We start from the raw sequence: 17080 nt of genomic DNA, 5'->3' as shown, positions 1-17080 counted from the left end.
TAATCTGGAGCTGTGACTATGAACTCCACTGTGTATATTAGTAGTAAGGTGCCTGACATTTCAGCAGATCACACTTATACTACACTGTATTTCTTGCTTCTATGGATAGTGTGTTATAAACTCTTCTGTTTTTACTTCAGGGGCTGGCTCTGATTTGCCAGACAAAATCATCTGCAGAAGTTTCCAGTATGGATGTTTCTATACACACAATCCTTAATTTTGGAGCTTTTATTCTAAGTATTTTTCTTAATTTCTGATTTGTGGAGAAACTAGGACAAATTTATGAACCGGTACATGAAGAATTTGGCAATCCATAATAGTAGCTTTCATTTTTCAAGGGCACTGTAGGAAATGAACCCTGCTTTATCTTTGCTTGCTATGGGTAACAAAGTTTCACTTTTTATAGACCTTGTCATACATTTACTTTTTGTGCTGTTTTGCTGAATCTGTCACTTCCACATGAGGGAAAGCTTTTACTTTCCTCTGCTCCATCATAGATTCCCTCATAAATTACTGCAAACAATGAACACCTTAGTGGAATCCCACAAACCTCATTGTGAATCAGTAGGGTTTGTCAGTAATGGCTCCAGCTATGCTTCACACTTGCTGTAATAAATGGAAACCAAAGCACAAGTGTGAACAGAGCTGTACTTTCAGCAGGGAATAATGTAAGCTTTTAAAGAGTCCTTGTTCCTCCAATAAGTGTCACCTTTCCTTAGCAGGTAGAGCTTTGCACATTTAATAGTGGCTGTGTTGCTATTATAGTTTAGTATGTTGCATGGTGCGAAGCTAGAATGAATTGTGATGGAAGACACAGGCGCTGCTACATATAAGGAGCTGTGCCTGGTTAGCACTGATCTCATAATGGCCTATTGAGTTTTAAGTCTCATCCAGATTTATTGCCAAAATTTATAGCGTTTGCAGCAGATTTCACTGTTGTCCTCAGTGTGTCTTTCCCTGTGTCTCAGAAAATGGCATACATGTTTGTTATTATGGCACTTGTTACTAGAGCTTGTATTGTGTTTTCTCAATCATATTTCAGACATTTGGTCAGTATATTGCTCACATTTCCTGGAGTGAATGTGGCCTGCGTTGTATAAGCTGTGAGGAGGCAGGGACTCCCAGTATTATAGATCAATCATGCAAGCAGTTCCCATCTTCTGGGTTCTGACCAGGAAATATGGCGGATAGATTGGCCAAATTTTCTGGCCCATATTGACCTGTGTGCAGGATGCCTGAAAGTATTTCATAGCTGTCCACTAAGTTAAAGCAAACATGTTTGTGCAATAACTGCATTAAAATGTAAGGACCCTTTTAGGGTGCATTCACACTGAGTAAACGCTAGCTTATTCTGAACGTAAAACACGTTCAGAATAAGCGGCGTCTAAAGCAGCTCCATTCATTTCTATGGGAGCGGGGATACGAGCGCTCCCCATAGAAATGAATGGGCTGCTTCTTTCACTCCGTGCAGTCCCATTGAAGTGAATGGGGAGTGCCGGCGTGTACGCTCCGGCATGAGCAGAGCTTGCCGTATACGCCGGCACTCCCCATTCACTTCAATGGGACTGCACGGAGTGAAAGAAGCAGCCCATTCATTTCTATGGGGAGCGCTCGTATCCCCGCTCCCATAGAAATGAATGGAGCTGCTTTAGACGCCGCTTATTCTGAACGTGTTTTACGTTCAGAATAAGCTAGCGTTTACTCAGTGTGAATTCACCCTAAGACTGCAATTGGTTTTATCCTCCGTAGAGTTTCTGGGAACCATAGAGGATTTAAAAAAAAAAAAACAAAACTTATGCGAGATCTAAATGCTTCAGTGTGTAGTCTGAGAAAATCTTGGATTGTGCATTGTGTCCTCTTCTGATTCAGGAAAACGGATCAGAATAATTTGTTCGTGAAAACTGAGGGTCCACATGTTCTGCTATTTTGATATCAATGTGTCATGTCCTGGCTTTCAGGTTGGGACTGCATAACTGATGCCACTCAATTTTCTGAGAGGGCCCTAAGGTTATGTTCATACATGCTGGTAGGGTGTTGCACGTTTTTATGAATGCCCTGAGAAGATGCATTTCTCCAGCAGTGGAAGCTTTCTCAGATCATAACCATTGGCTGCTGGCAAGTTTCAGTGTTGATCCGCATGGCTTATGAGTTAAGTTACAGACTCTGTGTATATCTTAAGAAAGGAAGAAATAAAATAAGAGGTCTGCAAGTCACTGTCAACTTCTCTAACATGAGGAATAGCTGAGAGCAGTTTTTTTTTTTTTAATGGGAGTCATCCTCATGTGGAAATGTATTAAACACTACAATGCAGTCAGGTAAGTTAGGCTCACCCGACCGTAACAACTAAGGGCGGGTTCACACCTGTGCCCGCTTTAGGCAATCCTGCTGTTTTCTGTCTTCTGCCCTGAGAAACTGGACAGGGGATGTGTTGGGACATTAAAAGGGTCCTCATAAGAGTATGTTGCAGAGTTCCAAATTAATAATTAACAGGCCTAGATGGGCTACCACCCATTTGGCCTGGAGAAGCCACACAGACACGCAGGTGATTGTGTATCAAGTGAGTTCTGATTTATTGTTACAGAAAAGGCAATATTTATACAAACAAAAGCAGGTTGGACTTATGACGTAACATACCAGGATTGGATGTGGAATGGTAGCCTCTATCCATTGGCTAAAACATTACATTCCACCAGGAAGCTAACCCCCTACAGTTACTGTATACAGTATGTGTATCTCAAGGCTCAGAAGACAATTACACATCAAAGACTTTTGTGTCACTTCTTGGATCTAACTTCCAGTGTTTCTATAGGCATCCTGTGTTACACACCCTATATTGACAAGACAGAGGTGCAGCCCTAAAGCTGATCAGATTCATGAGGATTCATTAGCATTCCATTTCCTTATTACCTAGAGAAGAAAAGGGTTTTCCTTCTTTGATCCCCATAGCATCTCCATGTTAATTAGTCTAACCACTTCCTTTTGAGACAAGACTTATCTTTGCTAGAGAAAAAGTTATGACAAAATACAAGATAGAAGATTTGATTCTAACAGGATGGAAACCAGCAGACAGTTTTCAAACCCATTCTCTTAAATGGATTTGCAAAGTGTGCGTTTTTTTTTTGTTTTTTTTTTTAACCGGACAGTCGGACATGCAGGATTTTGTCTGGTTAAAAAAAAAAAAAAAAAAAAAAAAAAGGTTTCGCTGTGGACAGACACAAAATGATCACAGGCGGTCACTTTGCAAAAGTGACCACTGCTTTCCATCCCCTGTCCAGTTTCTTGGGGCAGAAGACGGAAACCCAGCAGGATTGCCTAAAGTGGATACGGGCGCAGCTGTGAACCTGCCCTAAGAAGTTATCCTAGAAGCTTTAAAGAGGACCTTTCCCTGATTTGGACATAGGCAGTTCTATATACTGCTGGAAAGCTGACAGTGCGCTGAATTCAGCGCACTATCGGCTTTCCCGATCTGTGCCCGGTGTAAAGCGCTATCGGTCCCGGTACTGTAGGGCTTTACAGCCAGAAGGGCGTTTCTGACACTTAGCCAGGGACGCCCTTCTGCCCAGCAGCGCCTATCGCGCTGTACTGTGGAGCGGGGAGGAACGCCCCCTCCCCTCCTGATAATATTCATCTATGGACGAGCTGTGTGAGCAGAGGGAGGGGGCTTTCCTCCCCGCTCCACAGTACAGCGCGATAGGCGCTGCTGGGCAGAAGGGCGTCCCTGGCTAAGTGTCAGAAACGAGTCAATAGAAAACACCTCAAATTAAATAACATACATAGTCTCAAAACCAAATAGATACTCAAACCAAAACAACTTGAGACAGAAACAGAAAATACTTATAAAAATAAAAATATATTTATTAATTCACAAATGAACACTACAAAATACATGGGGAGACAACAGAAGACAATCTACCACAAAGTAGCAGACTATACTGAATCCTCTCGCTGATAAAATGAGCAGAGGGAAATCCCCCGGTGATACCAAACGCCCTTCTGACACTAAAGCGCTACGGTACCGGGACTGATAGCGCTTTACCCGGGGCACAGATCGGGAAAGCCGACAGTGCGCTGAATTCTGCGCACTGTCAGCTTTCCAGCAGTATATAGAACTGCCTGTGCCCAATCTGATGAAAGGTCCTCTTTAACTACTTGCTGAGTGTAGATTGTATTTATTTGGTAGGTAAAATTCATTGCTCATATGACTGCAGGTGTTCACTAGCCGAGTGTAAAGAATATGGCCTCAGTGAGTTTTTTTTTTTCAATAGTATATGCATGCAAATAAGACAAATCAGTGTGTAAGTGAATAGGGCATGTGAGGAAATGCGGTGAATGAAGGAGGGGGGTTGGTGGTTGTGGAGGAGGCATGTGTCCTTGTACTGACATCTAAGATCAGCTGTGTTGTAAGCACAAGGAGTCTGTTGCTTAGTAGTAGTACGCGCCACTGATCTGCTAGTTAGCTACTGTACACACTTGTACTCTAGACCTCATGTGACTAGTAACATTCTAGCTTTCTATAACCTTTACGTTATCTGATAACTATCCTTTTTTTGCCACATGGCCTTCTAAACATCGATCATATGTCACTTGCTCTTTCTTTCCGTAGAACTTGATTATTATTCCCTGACAGAACAACTTTAAATTAAAAAAAAAAAAAAAAAAAAAAGTGACGGTATACTACTATGTAAACAGAACATGAAAAACTTATGGCTTTTGGGAAGCAGAGCGTGGAGTAAAACACAAATGAACAATGGCTGTGTCCTGTAAAAGCAAAACATTAATATTTCCAGATCAAGTTACATATTAATATGAGACTTTCTTTGAGATGGCTTTAAGAATTCCGTTGAACTCCTAAATCCTGGTAGAGTTTCTGCTTGTATTTCATATGAGGATGCCAGGATTACCTCCAAGAGCTGCCGTTTTGAAGTATACCATGGGCCGCTCTTATAGATCTTCCTTTTAACCCTTTCTGGACATACCCATACTATTACGGTAGTTGTTGGGTATTTACATATAGTGCCATAGCTGCCTGGTCTCCACTGTATTAGACAACGGTGACCCGCACGGCAATGCTGTGATCAGTGCTGCCATTTTGGGGTGGATCACTGGCCACCAGAACCAGATCTGGAAGCAGCAATTCATTGGCATGACAAGTAGCCTTTAATAGATTCATAGCAATTTTACAATGCATTGTATTAGTGATCAGACCCCCTGGGATTCATGACACCCTATAGGGTCTAAAAATAAGTTTAAAAAATTCTGCTCAAAAAACCCTTTAATGGTTTGTACTTGTGGGACTAAAACATAGCTCAAGAAAATACGTCACGTTTGTTTACAGGTTCCCAGTGACAGTTTCCCTGCAAATTTCACCCTCTGCATTGTACTGTTTTTATGCAGCATGCTGCAAACTTTACATCACACCACAGATCAAGTCAATGCGGATATATCTGTAGCCTCTGAATGAGATTTTTTTTTTTTTTTTTAACCCCTTTCTGCTCTGTGCCATAAGTGTACACCACCCTGAGCGTTTACTTACAGCTCAGGCAAGATTGTTCACCCCTTGGTTCCCCTGAAATAATTGAAGGGTTGCCATGGCAGCTAGGAGGCCGAGCAATGGCCTCCTGAATGCCTATGCATAGTTCCCATAGGTAACCTAAGTGCAATGTCCAGTACTTCAATACTATCTAGTATTTGCAGTACATTGCACTGGACGCTGAGATTCCAGATCTAAAGCCTGGTTCACATCTGCATTGGGATAGCCATTTCTCCTCCCCCCCCAACATAAACCTATACGCATTAAAAAGCGGTTAGCTAAGAAACTACACGGTCCTAATAGACTATATATGGGGTCCATGTGGTTTCTGCACGAATCATGTGGAGAGAAAAGTACTGCAAACAGCACTTTTCTATCAGCATGATTCGTGCATAAACCACATGGACCCCATTATAGTCTGTGGGATCCTTGTGGTTTCTTAGCAAACTGCTGTTTAATGCGTATAGGTTTCTGTTGGGGGGGTCCCCAATTGGACTCTCCGAACGGGATACTGAACGCAGATGGGAACAGGGGTTAAGTCCCCCTGTAGGACATATAAAAAGTAAGTAATTAAGGAATACAAATTATGATACAATTGTGTGGGTTTTTTACTTTAAAACTTGACCTTAATTAGACATTAATAAAAGCTAAACAAAACTTATGTACCCCAAAATGAAAGTACAACTTATTATGAAAAGAGTAAGCCCTCACTTGGCTATATCAATAGAAATACAATGAAAAATTATACATTTTGAAAGGCAAGGAAGGAAAATAGAAAAAAAATAACCGAGCTTTAACGTACGAAATCTATCCTGGGTCCTTAAAGAGGACCTTTCATCACTTGGGTCACATGCGGTTTTATATATCGCTAGAATTCAGTGCACTGTCTGCTCTCCAGTTCTGTGCCCTCAGTGAAGAGCTATCGGTGTCGGTACTGCAGCTCTTCACTGTCAGAAGGGTGTTTCTAACAGTCAGTCAGGAACGTCCTTCCTCACGGCAGCGCCTATAGTTCTGTGTGAGCGGGGAGGAACAGTGAAGTGACAGTGAAGAACTACGGTACTGGCACAGATCGTGAAAGCTGAGCCAAATTCAGTGCACTCTCTGCTTTCTAGCAATATATAAAACTGCATGTGCCCCAAGTGATGAAAGGTCGTCTTTAAAGGGTTAAAATGGATGCATTTCTGCAAACCCCATTTAGATGATTTGGGCAGATGAAATAGTCTCTAAACTAGACAACCCCTGCTAATACAAAATCCATTGTGGGGAACCTGTTTAACGGGTTATGTGCAGATGGCTACAGACACACAGGCTACAAGTACCAGAAATATATTTCCCTCTTCTGGGGTGATTTGTCTTTTTGTTATACTATACTGATAACCTTGCTTAATCAGTGCATTGCGGGAATTTCTGAGCCAGACAAAAAGCCTCCCATTGATTTCAATGGGTTCCACGCAGAAAACGTTACCCATTGTCTTTTTTTCAGCGCTGATTCTGATGTGAGTAATCGTGCCAGAATTAGCGCCAACTTCCTTTGTGTGAATGCCCCCTAAGGCTTGTTAAATGGGTTATCATCAAAGGCAATCTGTTTAATGAGAGCTGATGCTGGGATCAGCTAGGGTAAGATTTAGCTGACTATACATCTCCCCTGTAGTACTACTTGGTAGTCGCTCAGGAAAGCATAGTGAGGTTGTCCTGAGCTGGCGAAGCCCCCCCCCCCCCCCCCAATCCTTGATAGCATCCTTATGCCATAAAGAGCATATGGACATGGGTTTTCTTATGGAATGTCCCCTGTGACATTTTCCAACCCATGTGTATATTATTGCAAAAGGAAAATGGAATTGCAAAGAACGATACACAATAGAATACATTTGGAATAACAATACACTGTATGTATTGTGTCTGTAAATTGGTCATACAGGATTAAAAAAAAAAAATACAAGTACATTTTTTGTTTCTCCCATGACCATACCAGAGAGGGTGGCATTGGTTGAACTGGCAGCCTCCATGTGTCTGGTCTGAAGATGAAATCTCTCCTCACTGGGATAAGGCTAGAGTCCTGAGGAGCAATGGCCTATCTGTGGCTCAGCCGTTGCCTTTCTTTCTGGTTCTGTTATAGGAACTGAAAAATCCAATTGCCGTAAATATTTTATTTATTTTCTAAAACCGCCCCATACCTGTCCATGGGTTGTCTGTCTGGTATTGCTGCTTAGCTAGGGGCTAAGCTAAAGTGCCACACACAGCATGTGGACAGGTGTAGAACTGTTTTTCTAAGGTAAAACCTCTTTAAGGCTGAGGCCTCACGGGACAATCCACATCACAGTTCTTCCTCTGGAGTTTTGATCAGAAAGTTCAAGGAGTTTTCCTCTGGACTTTGTTGCAGTTATATGTATGGTAAAGCCGCTGGGGTTTCTGTAGGCATAATTGACATGCTGCGATTTCCAAAACTGCCGGTTCAAACCAGTTTGGCCCTGGCCTAGGGCTAAGGCCCCATGTTGTAGAGACACCGCTTTTTCTGTTGTAGAATTTGCTGCAGTTTTTTAAGCCAAAGTCAAAAATAGCTACTAAATGAATGGGAAACATATAGGAAGTTCTTTATACTCCTGCTCAATCCACCCCTGACTTTGGCTTAAAAAAAACTGCAGCAAAATCTGCAACAAAAAAGCTGGGTTTCCACAACATGGACCCTTAGCCTAAGGCTGCATGTGGTGTCTCGCAGCAAAAAAATCACTGCGTGAAAAACCGTGGCAGCAAAGCATCGCTGCTCTTCCTGTAGTGCACAGAGGGTTTACTGACTTTTTCAGTGATCCCTATGGGGAAACTGCCAGCATTTCTGTATGTATAATTAACATGCTGTGTTTTCCCAAACTGCTCTAGTTTTGGAAATCGCAGCATGTCTGCAGTGTGGTTTTCACTGCAAAGTGGCCATGGGATTCGCTAGAATCCTATCAACTTTGCTGTGACTGTAAAACGCCGCAATTTATTCTGCGTCCTTTACACCAGGCATGTCAAACTCAGAGTACCCCGAGGGCCACATGAGTAACAAGAGGTTGTTGCGAGGGCCGCACACAGCAGCTAATGGCTAGGGCCTAGGGGACTGATCACTAATACCATTCAACGCAAAAATCCGGCATTTCTATTGCAGGCTACATAGAGTAGCCTGCAATAGAAAGTATAGAATGACAGGCTGGAGCCTCACAAGGCTCCCGGCTGCCATAAAAATGCATGCAGGCTCCAAATCTTGCTCCGGGTGCCTGCGATTGCTGGTAAAATGGCACCTCAGTTAAAGCTGGCAGACACCATTATTGTGCTGGAGAAGGGTTGGAGTGCTGGGGAAAGGGGGAGGGGGGCATCTGGATGTCTGGCCCTTCCTTGGGCCTGAGGACTGTTTTTTTTTTTTCCCACCCACTTGCAATTCTTGCACTTGGGGGTTAATAGGAGCACTACAGACTGTAATGCTCCAATTAACCCCCAAGTGAAAGAATCACAAGGTGGGTGGGAAAAAAAGGAGTCCTCAAGCCCAAGGAAGGGCCAGACAGACATCAAAAAGCCCCCCTCCCCCCAAGCACCCAATCCCCCAGCACTACAACTCCCCCCTCCCCATCATCATAAATCTAGTATTTATCCCCTATACGTAGGATAGGGGTTAAATACTTGAAAAATCACAATTTCTTCTGCAGAAGCTTACCTGCTTCTGCTCTTCAGCCTGCGCAGCGGTCATGTGAGACCGTGTAGGACGCAGGCACATGTCGGGTGCGGGCCTGATTACGTGGCCACGTCACCCGGCGTGTGGGGAGGAGGGGGCGGGGAGGAGGGGGCGGAGCAGGCAGGGAGACCTGCTCTCTGCGAAGGGTGAGGGGCGGCCGCTGGAACAGCGCTGCATCCAGCAGGGCCGCCCCAATCCACCACTCACTTTCCTTGTACATCTGCGGCCCGCATAAAAGTCTCACACTTTGTCTCTAAAGTTTAGGGACAAAGTTTGAGACTTTTGTGCGGGCCGCGGATATGCCTGTAAAGGGCCGCATGTTTGACATGCCTGCTTTACACCATGCGGAATCTCGGCCTAAATGTATTTGTAGAAATTGGTTTCTAAAGTGTTACATTGGCTGGCAGTATGGACAGTGTGTCTATACTGGCCTGAAACCTTTGGCCCTCCTTCAGTAGGATTTCTCATGCTTTTAGAGGAAGTGAAATATATATATTTGTGTGTATGTATATTATACTGTATATTAGTGTCTTTTACAGTGGTCATAAGGAAGAACGTGGCCAGTGGTGGCTCCTGTAAAAATTCAGTTTCCATATTTGTGCTGTGTGACGTATGTAAAGGATGTGCGCTGGTGGGTGACTTGTCTGCAGCTGGTTCTCTGGGGTGTGAGAATTGACCTGGATTATTAGAGGGCAGGACATGTAGGACTGCGTGTAAAATAACTGTAGAAGCAGAAACTGTCCAAAGCGGTTATTAATATTCCCCATGTCAGATGATCTGCACCATTCTTCTCAGCTATAATTGGGTGACTGGGAGGGAACGTTCCTGGATGTCCTCCTCTGCCCTCACAACTGTCCTTGATGGGAAAAGAAGGCTCTCTTCTTGTGTCTTGAGCAATGTGATGTGATTTGCTTTGCTTTCCTCAGTGTACTTGTTGAACGTTTCCTCTGAGCTTTCTGTTCCCATGCTTCGACAGACTCTGAGAATAATTGTACCTGGCTTGTTCCCCCTCCGTGCTTGCTTCTGTTATTTTTAAAGCTATAAACTGTGTTTAGCTGCTTTAGTATTTGCCACAAGTATAAAATCTCTAATACTCTTATTCATGTAATTGTTTCTATTTGATTCTTACCTGATCTTTAGCTTGCTATAAAGTGTGGTTGGCTTGTGTTTTTTTTATGTTTTTCTTCTAGTGGCTTTAAAGGGAAAAAACTAGCCATTGACGAGGCCCCTTTTATGCTGCATTTAGCAATAAGTTCTCAAAATAATCAGAATGAAGAAAAAAAACGTCAGCGCTCGCCACCCATAAAAATGGCTTATTTATTGCAAAAATACTCTGTAGTATGGGAGAATACAAGGTGATGGCAGTTTTGCATCTAACCATACTTCCTTGAGGCCTATGTGATGCCCTCTTTAGTTATACAAATGTAACTTTATTTAAACATCACAATAGATAAGATGGACAGATAGATATCGCTGTCGTAAAATCAATAAAGGGGTACTTTTGTTACAAAATGTCAATTCATACCCATCGATCCTGCCAGTGAATAGATACAATAAAAAGAAATAAACCAGGTCATTCAATAAACTTACCAAGATCATTCGAGGTATTCGGATCTAAAGGACCCAGTGCCTGTGTCTCCCAAATGATCCCTTGAAAGAACAGACACTGAGCAACCATATAGTGTAGTATGATAGTAAAATCCTTTTTAGGAGTGTGGAGATATGTTAGCTATTGATCTGATGGCCTGTCACCTGCTTGGGTGGTGAAATTCCGTTCACAACCACGTATAGGATTTTATAGCAGGTGGAGGGAGCCGCTCACTCTGCATTCACAGACTAGGACAAATCAGGATGGACAATGGAGTAGGAGGAACAGTAGACCCCGAGCTGTCGGGTCAATAGAAGTTTATTCAGACAAGACACACAACGCAAATACAAAATACCCTGTTTCGGGCCTCAATGCCCTTTCTCAAGTGCATACAACTCTCTTGGACCCGGACAGGTCCTAAGTGTGAACACAGGGCAAAGCGAGTTGTATGCACTTGAGAAAGGGCATTGAGGCCCGAAACGTGGTATTTTGTATTTGCGTTGTGCGTCTTGTTTGAATAAACTTCATTTACCTGAGAGCGCTGTGTCTAAAGTTCCTCCTACTCCCAAATGATCGCTGACCTCTTTGTAATAACCTGAGCCGATCTCCTCCAGGCACAGGCTATATGGTTACTGATATTCCGGCATAACAAAGTGCTAGTGGGTCAGAATTGTGCTGTAACCTTATATGCTCATTTAACCTTGGAGACCCTACCCGAGTGCAACTAGAGTGGATATGTTCTCCAAAACACACATACGATGGGCGAATAGTTTTCCCAATATAAAAATAGCCATATTTACAGAAAAACACTTAAACTGCAAAATAAATGCATGTAAATAACTCATTAATATAATATGTGCGATTTCCAGCAGTTACATTCCTTCCACTTTTTAATTGCGGGCAAAAGCTACATTGTCCACGTTGGTGACGTTATAGGATTCCTTATTAAGGTTTTAGGGTACTATTACACAGCACCTTTCACTGATCAAAATTCGCATGTTGTCAAAAATACAGATGGCACCCTTGGGCTCCTTGCAAATTATTAGTTGGTTTCTACTGCTTTACAGAGATGGGTGTTAGAGGAACTGTCTGCTCGGACTTGATTCCTCCCCCCATTCTCCTGATCAATGGGGAAGGAGGGGGGGGGGCAGCAGTCGGACACTTACTCCATTGTCCCATGGAAAAGGGATAAGTGTCCTTAATTGACTCCTTTAAGTCCTGCCCTACACCCTCGGGCAGTCACCCCCAGTTTGCTTACTGAATTTATTTTTATTATTTCTTTAGAATGGTTGGATTAAGAAAGTAATAAAACTGCAACAAAAACTCAAATATATACTCACCGGCCACTTTATTAGGTACACCTGTCCAACTGCTCGTTAACACTTAATTTCTAATCAGCCAATCACATGGCGGCAACTCAGTGCATTTAGGCATGTAGACCTGGTCAAGACAATCTCCTGCAGTTCAAACTGAGCATCAGTATGGGGAAGAAAGGTGATTTGAGTGCCTTTGAACGTGGCATGGTTGTTGGTGCCAGAAGGGCTGGTCTGAGTATTTCAGAAACTGCTGATCTACTGGGATTTTCACGCACAACCATCTCTAGGGTTTACAGAGAATGGTCCGAAAAAGAAAAACGGTTCAGGCTGGTGGTGGTGGTGGTGGTGGTGTCATGGTGTGGGGAATATTTTCTTGGCACTCTTTGGGCCCCTTGGTACCAATTGAGCATCGTTGCAACGCCAAAGCCTACCTGAGTATTGTTGCTGACCATGTCCATCCCTTTATGACCACAATGTACCCAACATCTGATGGCTACTTTCAGCAGGATAATGCGCCATGTCATAAAGCTGGAATCATCTCAGACTGGTTTCTTGAACATGACAATGAGTTCACTGTACTCCAATGGCCTCCACAGTCACCAGATCTCAATCCAATAGAGCATCTTTGGGATGTGGTGGAACGGGAGATTCGCATCATGGATGTGCAGCCGACAAATCTGTGGCAACTGTGTGATGCCATCATGTCAATATGGACCAAAATCTCTGAGGAATGCTTCCAGCACCTTGTTGAATCTATGCCACGAAGAATTGAGGCAGTTCTGAAGGCAAAAGGGGGTCCAACCCGTTACTACCATGGTGTACCTAATAAAGTGTGTGTGTGTGTATGTATATGTGTGTGTGTGTGTGTGTATATATATATATATATATATATATATATATATATATATATTGCACTTTGTGACCCAAACCTCAGGTTTTTCTGATGCAGGTTTGGACCAAAAAGGAGAGGATGTATAACGAACAAATGCTAACTTTTCTGCAGCTTCCAGTAAGCAAAAGAAGCCCAAAAGCTTCACATCCTAAAATTGTGTAGCAATGTTAACCACAAATGTAGGAGGTGTCTGTTATGTCCTTTCCAGATCTAGTATATGGTATGAAGTGTGAAATCTCTTCTGCGCTGCATAAAGTACGGATGTGTGAGGTTTAATTTTAGTGTGTCTATAGAAAAATTTGTTTCTATCATAAATACTGTTTTTATATAACTCCTACTCTGTAATGTAGGGAGATTGATGGGATTTGGCAGGTGTGAAAATCTCACTATTACACTGGAAAACTTGAAGATCCGCTGAGCTCTCCTGATGTTAGCAGTGTTATCTGCACAATATTCTTATTATTCACTCTGCAGATCTCACACATTTGCCCCAGAACAGCAGCTGGGCTTGGATTTCTGCCACACAAGGATTTTTCACTCTTTTTATCTTTCAATGTGTTCTTAGAAAACACTTCAATTTGCACATTTAGATTTTGCTAGGAATCCTGACTGTTGCTTGTAAACTATAAATATCTCCTTTTTAACCTCTATTCAGGTTCTCAGTGGATTCCCTGGCGTGTTCGGTTCTAATGGAGTACAAGCACAGCAACATAGGAACTTGTCGCTGCATGAGTATCTCAGCATGGGACTTCTTAGAGATGCTGGCATCGCCATACCAAAAGGTTTTGTAGCAAAGACGCCAGAAGAAGCATATTCAGTAGCTAAAGAAATTGGTATGCAGTTTATACACTTTGGGTTAATGAGATATCTTTCATTAGATTATTATAAAATTGTCTGTACTTACTATTTCCTACAGTATGCTTAAATGGCTTGTCTGTCCCCAAAAGGATCATCTTTACTCATGACCTAGTCACAATATATGATCTGTATGGTCAGACACCTGGACCCTGCCCAAATTAGCTCTTTTGGCAGCCCCCATGTCTTGGTTGTTACAGGGATGGAAATGGAGCACATGCATGCTCCACCTGTTCAGGTAGTAGAAACGGCTCTGCACTTCCCCAGAACCGCCACTATATGGTAAATGGGGCTGCTGTGTGAATGGGGGAAGCTTGTATGTACTCATCCACGGCCAAAACTGCTAATCCTTACAGATTATATATTGCTGAACTATCCTGTATTTAAAAAAAAAAAAAAAAAAAAAAAAAAAAAAAAAAAAATCCCGTTGGAGCCACACAACACCTTTAGGCTAAGGCCCCATGAGCTGCCATATTCTGACACCTGTAACTTTGTTATCTTTCTGTGTACGGGGATAGATGAGGAGTACATTTTATTTTTTCTTATTTTTGGGGAATGTGTGTTGTTTTGATTGCTTTAATTTAAATTGTCAAAATGGTTTATATATAAAAATAAAAAAAAATGGACAGCAGAACTTTCTGTATGGCAATTAAATAGTGAGTTAAAACTCAACCCTTTATTAAGTTCACACGGGGGGCAGATTTTGGCACCGAGTGTGACGTGGGGAGCCGCGTCACTCTCTGTTCAAAACCCGCCTGCCACGACTGTCGTGGTTTGCGGCTTCCCCCTTCAGAGTCGGCTCAAATGAACGGCTTAACGAGCCCTGAAGCCTCCTGAAGTGGCAACATGCCAATAGCGGAAAAAGAACGCTAGCGGTCTCCATAGACCACCATTGTGAGGGGGGGGGAAATTATGTTGTGGATTCCACGCCATAATCTGCCCCCTCTTTGCCCGTGTGAACGGCCCTTAGTGATAACACACACGTGCTGAGTGTTGACCCACTGCCGTAATCTAGTCCCAGACTAACATGTCCCTCCAGTACAGAGTCATAAATATTAGGGACCAGAAGCCTAGGTCAACTTTACACAAATGTTCACTATGACAGCCGGTAGTGTAACAAGATGCAGGCACTCTTAAATAGACTGTCTAGGGCAGTGATGGCGAACCTATTGCACGCGTGCCAGAGAGGGCATGCAGAGCCCTCTATGCTGGCATGCGTGCAGTTACCCGGATCGCTCACTAACGGGGAATCCGGTACTGGATTCCCTGTTGATCAGCAATACTACCTTCAGTTGTATGTGCAAATGCACATGCAGTTGAAAGCTGCCGGTGTAGGTCGCAGATCGCATGACTGCAGAATTTGACCTCTCCCCCGATGCAGGCATGATGATGTGAGTCATCAGTGCCCGCAGTGAAAAGGAAGTGGACGCCGGCGGCTCTTCATGGGTAAGTATAAGAGTGTGTGAAGGGCATATGATACTGGGAGGGGGGGGGGGGGGGGGTCGTACTAAAAAGCATATAATACTGGGGGGGCATACTAAAGAGCGCATACTAAAGAGCATATAATGACCAGCCGCAATAGTAATGTATACAATCTCCCATAAAATAGTGGGGGGGAAAAAAAAGCTTTAAAAAATAAGTTCTAAATCCCTCCTTTCCCTAGAATACATATAAAAGTAGAAAATGACTGTGAAACACAAACACATTAGGTATCCCTGTGTTTGAAAGTGCCCGGTCTACTGAATATAGGATCTGCAGTGCTCCTCTTCCGTCAGAAAGGGGTTAATAGGAGCACTGCAGATACCCTATAGTCAGCCGGGCTGAATTCCAAGTGGGGGAAGAAAAAACAGTCCTCAAGCTCAGGGAAGGGGCAGACAGACAACCAAAACACCTCCTCCCCTTTCCCAGCAACTACTGCACCCAAAAACTCCGAGCATTTTAATTTTTTGAAATTTTCCAGTAGCTGCTGCCCCCCCCCCCTCTGCTTATACTCGAGTCAATAAGTTTTCCCAGTGGTTTTTTTTTTTTTTTTTTTTTTTTTGTGTGGTAAAATTAGGGGCCTCGGCTTATATTCGAGTATATACGGTAATCTACTTTATGCAGATTATAAGTTTTATCCTGTATTAATGACGGGTATGTTGGAGAATTACTTTTCCTCTCATTTCTTAGGTCTTGTACATTCCTTGTCACCTTCTTTTGTCTTTGCTGCAGGCTGGCTATGGGTAATTTTGTTCCAAACATAAACACATTAAATATGGCCTGGAAGAAGGAAAGCTTTTGTAGCTCAAACCTTTTATACCCTTTCATTACTGTTAACCTCTGTAAGGATATGGTGGAGGTTTCATAATCAGTAGTTGTAACATATGGGGAGAAAAAGTTAATATGTATCTATTATAGGTTAATAAAGTGGTCAAGATTTTGTATGTTCTGCTTTTACCTTAGATCTGTGTTTTGTGTGACAGTAAAACCTATGAATATTAAAGGATTATCTTATTTTATCTGTATATAATAAGATGACTGGCTTAACTAGCGCCGGCAGGTGAGGGAAGCAACCCTGTCCATTAGAAAATAACATGGGAAATGCATAAACTAGCTGGTGCCCTCGTTTTTATTCTCTGCAACAGACCTTCCAGTTCCCATACCAATCTGCCTTTATCTACGTTGAGTGCCAGCTACTGACACTACTTTCTGCTGGACATACTTTGCCAGTCTGAGACAATCCCCTATATGTGGCCTGCTCTGCTGATGTGTTCAGTGATGAGTTTTGTGTGTATGACCACTGACAACCTTCCATGACACAGGGGATACTACCAAATACTTCCCATTTCCCACTATCCAGGGCTACTGAAAATGTCTTTTCAGGTTTGCATCTGTACTTTTGGACAGAAAATATTACTGACCTATTGATAATGCATTAGATCAGTGAGGATCTGACACCCCCACACAGCTGATACACAGAGAATCGAGCAGGTAGCAGACAGCTCTGTTCTCTCTATAGTGACCGGACAGGTTATTGCAGGTCAGCTGGTGCCATTCACTTGAGCTACTATGATATCTTTGAGTAAGTTGTAGCTCACATCTATACCTCCTCCAGGATTCTGACACATGATGATGAGTAAGTGGTGCTGATAGAACCCCTTCGTAAATTAGTTGTCTTAGTCTGGCGGAGGGCTATCCGCTACTGTTTTGACAAATC

General features: G+C 42.9%; 1 protein-coding gene across 1 annotated transcript in view; it reads left to right on the top strand.

Moving 5' to 3' along the window:
* Positions 1-17080, top strand: part of SUCLA2 (succinate-CoA ligase ADP-forming subunit beta) — a 54333-nt gene that overhangs the window by 500 nt on the left and 36753 nt on the right. Inside the window, exon 2 of the mRNA XM_075265499.1 lies at positions 13685-13862. Within this exon, the coding sequence (XP_075121600.1) occupies positions 13685-13862 (178 nt within the window). The remainder of the gene's footprint in view (positions 1-13684; positions 13863-17080) is intronic.

Source organism: Leptodactylus fuscus, chromosome 2 (genome assembly GCF_031893055.1).
Source record: "Leptodactylus fuscus isolate aLepFus1 chromosome 2, aLepFus1.hap2, whole genome shotgun sequence".
Taxonomy (NCBI): Eukaryota; Metazoa; Chordata; class Amphibia; order Anura; family Leptodactylidae; genus Leptodactylus; species Leptodactylus fuscus.
Note: the sequence above shows the minus strand (reverse complement) of the source record. Positions and strands in the feature narration are given on the sequence as shown.